This window comes from Hesperophylax consimilis, chromosome 27 (assembly GCF_061612785.1).
Source record: "Hesperophylax consimilis isolate HC1 chromosome 27, BYU_Hcon_1.0, whole genome shotgun sequence".
In the NCBI taxonomy this organism is placed as follows: Eukaryota; Metazoa; Arthropoda; class Insecta; order Trichoptera; family Limnephilidae; genus Hesperophylax; species Hesperophylax consimilis.
The window spans coordinates 23,392,551-23,398,550 of NC_142862.1; the positions used below are offsets into that span (position 1 = coordinate 23,392,551).

The 6,000-nt window shown below is 33.0% G+C and overlaps 1 protein-coding gene across 1 annotated transcript in view; it reads right to left on the bottom strand.

Moving 5' to 3' along the window:
- The window catches only part of unpg (homeobox protein unplugged), a 28,458-nt gene extending 22,961 nt beyond the window's left edge, over positions 1-5,497 (bottom strand). Inside the window, exon 1 of the mRNA XM_089647834.1 lies at positions 4,157-5,497. Within this exon, the coding sequence (XP_089503960.1) occupies positions 4,157-5,006 (850 nt within the window). The 5' untranslated portion in view covers positions 5,007-5,497. The remainder of the gene's footprint in view (positions 1-4,156) is intronic.
- Between the last annotated feature and the right edge of the window lie 503 nt (positions 5,498-6,000).

Here is a 6,000-nt window from a genome sequence, read left to right on the forward strand (position 1 = left end):
GCACATGTCTATCTCCTAAGGTTAACGGTACACGTCTGCTAGTATTAATTATAAAAAGTAATTAGGTACACTAGAATTAACAACAAAAACTTTACTTTAAACCATTCATAACCCCGAACAACGCTGGGTGCACGTCATTTAGTAGAAAAAAAGAGCGATTTTTGAGTCAAATTTTAAAAATATATGGGCACCTCAAATTTATGTTCTAACGTAATTCAGTAATTTGTAATTTAAATTTAAACCATCAATAATTTTTTTTATATATTTTTTTATTTATTTATTATTTCATCATATTTATATAGCATGTTAGGTACAATTATTTTTATTTAAATAATTACCAAAGTTGCCTTTAAAATCGTGAAAGATCGATTTCCTTTTCTCTAAATAGGTAGTACAAAATAAAGATGCCACAGAAATTATACTAATACCTACATGGGCTTTTATACTACTATAATATATCTATCTCGCTTTACACTGACGATGTCAGACACCTAACATTACTTGCTAACATCCTGCCGTACTTAAATTAGTATAAAATAAAATCGCTATCCGTGTCTGTCTGTTTGTGCGCTTATTTCATCTAATCTACGAAATGGATTTTGATTGGGTTTTCAACATCATTTAGAAAATTTCTTCCAAAAGGTTTATATATATATATTTTTATTTTTTATTATTGAACTTATAACATTGTTACATTGTACATAAAATTAGGTAATAATAGGTAATAGTGAAAAACAAGTTATTGAATTTCTACTCCAATGAAGAGTGCTAGCTCTTGAGCTTGGCGTAGGAGTTATTTGACAATTATTTCATGTTTATATCAGTAATTAACATAAATACAGTACAATAAATATAAACTTAAAAGAGGATTGTGACGTTAATTATGATTGTAACATGAATTGAAGTTATAACATTTGATAGGTGATATTAATTTTTTTTAAAGATAAATTTGACCTTCTTTTTGAATAAAATATAATCTGGTATTTTTTTCACTTCTTCGGGAAGACTATTAAAATATCTTATGCCTTTGTAAATGTAATTATTGTGCATTTGTTGTGTTGAAAATAGAGGAATTTGGATGTTAAAATTATGCCTTAAGGATGAGTTAAATTTAAGTTTTTTTATTACAGTTTCTTTATATACCTATTTGTAATATTGCATCTTTTTTATAGAGGTCTTCAATTTTTGGTACTTCGAAAATTTTGAACAGTGATGCTGAAGAGAATGTTGTTTTTTTTTTCAAAACTACTTTTATAATTAGTTTTTGTACCACTTTTACAGAGCTTAAATTTTTTTCATATACACCTCCCCACCCAATGATTCCATACTGAAGTAATGATTGGACTAGTGCGTAATAGACTTTTTTCAGGTTGTTTAGCTTGAGAACATTCCTTACATATACGTACAGGGTTTTCCAATAAGGGGTGTTATTTTGATATTCAATCGTAAAAGATTAATGGTTTCGTTCCTTGTGTGGCACGTAGCGCCGTCATAAAAATTATTAATTATCTCTCGATAGCGCAATTCAATCACCGAAACTGTTGCTCAAGCCTCATTTTCGAAAACATAAGGACCAATGACTCCACCGGACCATAAACCGCACCAAACAGTCACACGTTGAGGATAGAGAGGCTTATCTATAATAACTCTTGGGTTTTCCGAGCCCCAGATCCGACAACTTTGCTTGTTGACGAAGCCACCGAGGTGTAAATGGGCCTCATCACTCAAGATGATTTGCATTTGATTCACTCAAGTGAATTTAAATAATTTCAATGCTTTGTTGAAGCGTGTATCGTTCGATTTTTATTAATGGCGTAGTTTTTACTTGTCAAATGTTAAAAAATGACAGCTTCAAAAGTAACATCTACCGAAATAGCGGGCTATTCAATATAACACCTCTTATTGGAAAATTCTCTATTAAAAAAAACTTTAATAATTAAGCGAAAATGAAAATTAAAAAAAAAACACGACTCGTTTGGAATAGAGCAAAAATCTCTCTAAAAAAATGACAAATGCTTGGTTAGACTTAATACCTTGAATTTTTTCATCCCTTTAACATATATAACAGAATAAAACGTGTTTTTAATAAATGTCGAAACTTCGTTTGCGATTTTTTTTTACCGAGGGAATTTCAAATAATAAACGTTTTAGCATAACAAATGTAGAGATATTATCTTCAAAAAAACATATATATTTTTTGGAACTTGAAAACAAAGAGTTAACGAGAAACTTGTTATAAATCGGTAGTAATTTGGTATAAGTTTTTCAAGGAAAAATATCAATCCCGTGAACAAAACATTTGTCATGGAACATCAAAATTGAAGTAAATATTATTTTGATGTCACTGAACTCATTTGAATATTGTCGAATATTACTTATTCATCTTCTGCGAAAATCATAGAGCAGAAATATGGTTTAGTATCGGGTATTCTCGCTCCATTAGAGTTTGATGGTTTGTTTATGGTAATACGCAATAATGTGTCTATGGGTGGCGGGAGTTGGATGTTGAATTTATGACAAATTTTGTAGAAAGAGACGGAATGAAGAAATTATTTATGATGGAAATGTTTAGTCGGGATTTATTTAAAAAAATATATTGATCTTCATTCTCCATTTTAGGACTAGAAATAGCTTTAAAATTATTTTTTAACATTAGGAGGCCATGAGGAAAATAATTCTCCTCAAGGCCTATGTCTTCTTTGGGTATGCTGGGTGGAAGGTTTTTTTAGGGAAGGAAGGAGAAGAAGTTCTAGGAAGGAATAAGATATGAGGGGTAGGTAAGAAATCTGGGGGTCAGTGTTTCCAAGAGTGACGGAATTATGAATCCATCACTTTCACTGCGGTGCAAGGCGATTTTCCGAGATTGTCCCTTAAGGCGAAGCTTAATGCTAAATCAATATTTTGATTAATCTTTATAACGAACTGGTGCACATTATGAATACAAAAAATATGTTTTAGATAAATTGAAGGTTTTCCTATCGTTTCGCTTGAGTAGAATACAAATAAAATAATAAATTACTCAATAAAAAATATAAATGTAAACTACAAAAAAAAATTTTTTTTCAATAGAAATGTATGAACGCGTAAAGGAAACAACTTTAAAAAATACAGCATTATAGCTAAGATTATCTGTGACAGTTTCACTTGATTAACGTTTTTGCTTTCTTATAAAATTATTTACAAAATAAATAAAAACCAGTTCTGTGCTTGAAATCGAACGTTTCTAGACTCCGTTTGTCAAGCGATTTTAATTTTTTTATTTTTTATAGTGAAGGTATACCTCACAAGAGTCCCAACTGCTCCCGTCTGGAGCCAGTGAGACTATGGCATCCCCAATTGGGGGATGTTGTGAGGCTGAAGGTAAGTGGGGAAGGGAAAGAGGAAGGTGGGGAAGTACCTGGCTATTCAGATCTAGTCACTAAACACGGCTAAAGCCATTTGGAGTAACGTTTCAATTCTGAATGGTGGTCTTACACCAGGGCGATACTGGTAGTATCTTCCACTCTGGAACGTGCCGTAAATATACTAAATATTATTTTAATTAATTAATTGTGAAATAACACAAATTAATCAAATAAAATTTATTTGCGCACGCCGGGTTCGAACCCGCGACCTTCGGAATGGCAGTCCAATGCGTTACCACTGGACTATGCCGGCCGTCAAATAATTAATGCCTATTAGGTACCTAAAATATAAGGTATACCAAGAATATATCTACACATTTTTGGCTTGTAGCTTCCTCTTAACCAGTCCCTCATGATCCGGCCTGCCGCGCAGTAGACAGCCAACCTGAGCACCCATGAATAATTACTCTAGATTAATTCAATTACCTACCAATGTAAAATGCCTAAAATTAACGTAATTAAGTAGAAATTAAGGTAGGTGCCTACTTAAATGTTCCGTACGAACAATAAACCTAGAAATTAAGATAAGTACCTACAATGTTCAGTACAAACAATAAACCTAGAAAATTTCTTTCTCCCATAACTATTATAAGTGCTATTATTAAATTGGTAGGTATTTCGACTTCGCTGATTCGCAACTATCAGTACATATGTATCCAACAAACGCATTGTAATACACTGTAGGTATGATAATTAAAAGAGTGTAATAGCATATTCTCCAAATAAATATTTACAATTTGAGGGTCACAAACCTTGTCCAGATTTTCCGTTAGTCAGGTCCTGCGCCTCTGTGGCGCTGCAGCAGCTCATGCTGACGTCACTTCCGCTTTCAGAGTCTCTGTCACTTCCGCACACACTTCCGTCTTCCCTATCTCCCACATCGAGAAACATTCTTGAAGACTCCCCATCCGTCCCAGCATCTTCCTCAAAATCCTCGCCCCTCTCTCTAACAGTGGTCTCATCATCGAACCTTGAGGTAATTCGATTTTCATGCAAATTTGGATCACCGTTCAAAACATTGCTCTCACATAATCTTTCAGATCCCTTATCCATGTTTAGATTATTAGCCTGTTGCTGTTGCAGACCACCTAATAATCCTTGTAAAGGGTGGAACCATGAGTTCGCGTATAGATTCAAAGGGAAATTGATTGATGGAACATTTTGGTGGTGTTGCTGAAACAGTTGTTGACTAATTGGGTTAATATACTGCTGCATCTTGACTAGTTCTTTTATCCTTGCAATTTCTTGTTCTTCGTCAATTGGTAGTTGTTCTTGTAGCCTTTGTTGCTGCTGTTGTTCTTCAATAGTTTGTGAATTACTTCTGATATTTGCTGGTTGATGTCTCCTGCTTGAAGGCTTATTGTCTTGGTTTCCGATGATAGATTCTATCGAAAATGGTTTTGGGACCCTGATGGCACTCGGCGATGTCTTTTTCAAGTCTTTTATAGGCACTGTGGTCGTGTAGGGGAGGTTTAGAATGGGCGAAGCCATTTTTTTGTATGCTGGAGAAGATCTGTGAGGAGAAAGGCACTGTTTCTCGTTGTCTTCTAAATCCGATAATTCTTCTCGATTGTTTTCTGTTTGGTCTTTTGTTGCATCCATTTTCACGTTTTAAGTGTATTGTCTAATTATCATAAATACTTGCATCTTTATAATTGCAACGGCAATATTATGTATTATCTGCCGACTTAAAAGGTATGTACCTATTCTTTTTTTCTTCTGGATATTCTATATTAGGATGATTTATGATTATTTTGTATCAAATCAATTATGTAGGTAGTGATCCAATAACCGTCAGGTGGGTACTATTATACACTATTATTTTTTTACTCTCTATAGGCAGTACTGTTTAACATTGACGGCAGTGATCCGTTTAATGCGGTAGGTATTTAAAAAAAATTATTATAATTCAATTTTCCTATATTATTAAAAAATAATTGATTCATAACACTTTCATCACCTTAACAATTTATTTATTATGCCACACGATACATTGAGGTTGTTTGTAAAAAAAGTTCACTGATTACATTTTATTATTATTATTTATAAAAAAATCTTCAAATTTTTAATTTTCTTTTACACAATTTTTAATCAAATAAGCAAAAATTCCTAATTATATTAAAATGAAATCTTTTGACAAGTTTTGCTCTTATTACACCATTATTGACTCTCGTTAATCCAACTAATTTTAAACACACAACAACCATTTAAACATGGATTCTTTTTTTAAATCAAAACGGAATAATATCTAAAAAGTACTTATTTAATTAAATAATTATATAGGTACAACTCCGCGACGAACGAACGAACGGTTGGTTTCTATGGTTAATTCGTAAAGCGCGCGCACTGTCTCGTGCAACTGTCAAACACATACTGAGCCAACGAGGGGCTATATTCCTATACGGGACGGACACCGAGTAGCTACATTCATAAAGTTACTTCGTTCAAGCAGATAGGCTATTAAATGTGTTAGTTTGTACAGAGAGTGGGTAGGTACGGATATGGTACTGTCCCCCTGTTAAATAATTATCAATGATGACTACTTAAATCAGGCAGCTTTTAGATTTGATCGATTGATTTAACGTTGTTTGTTATG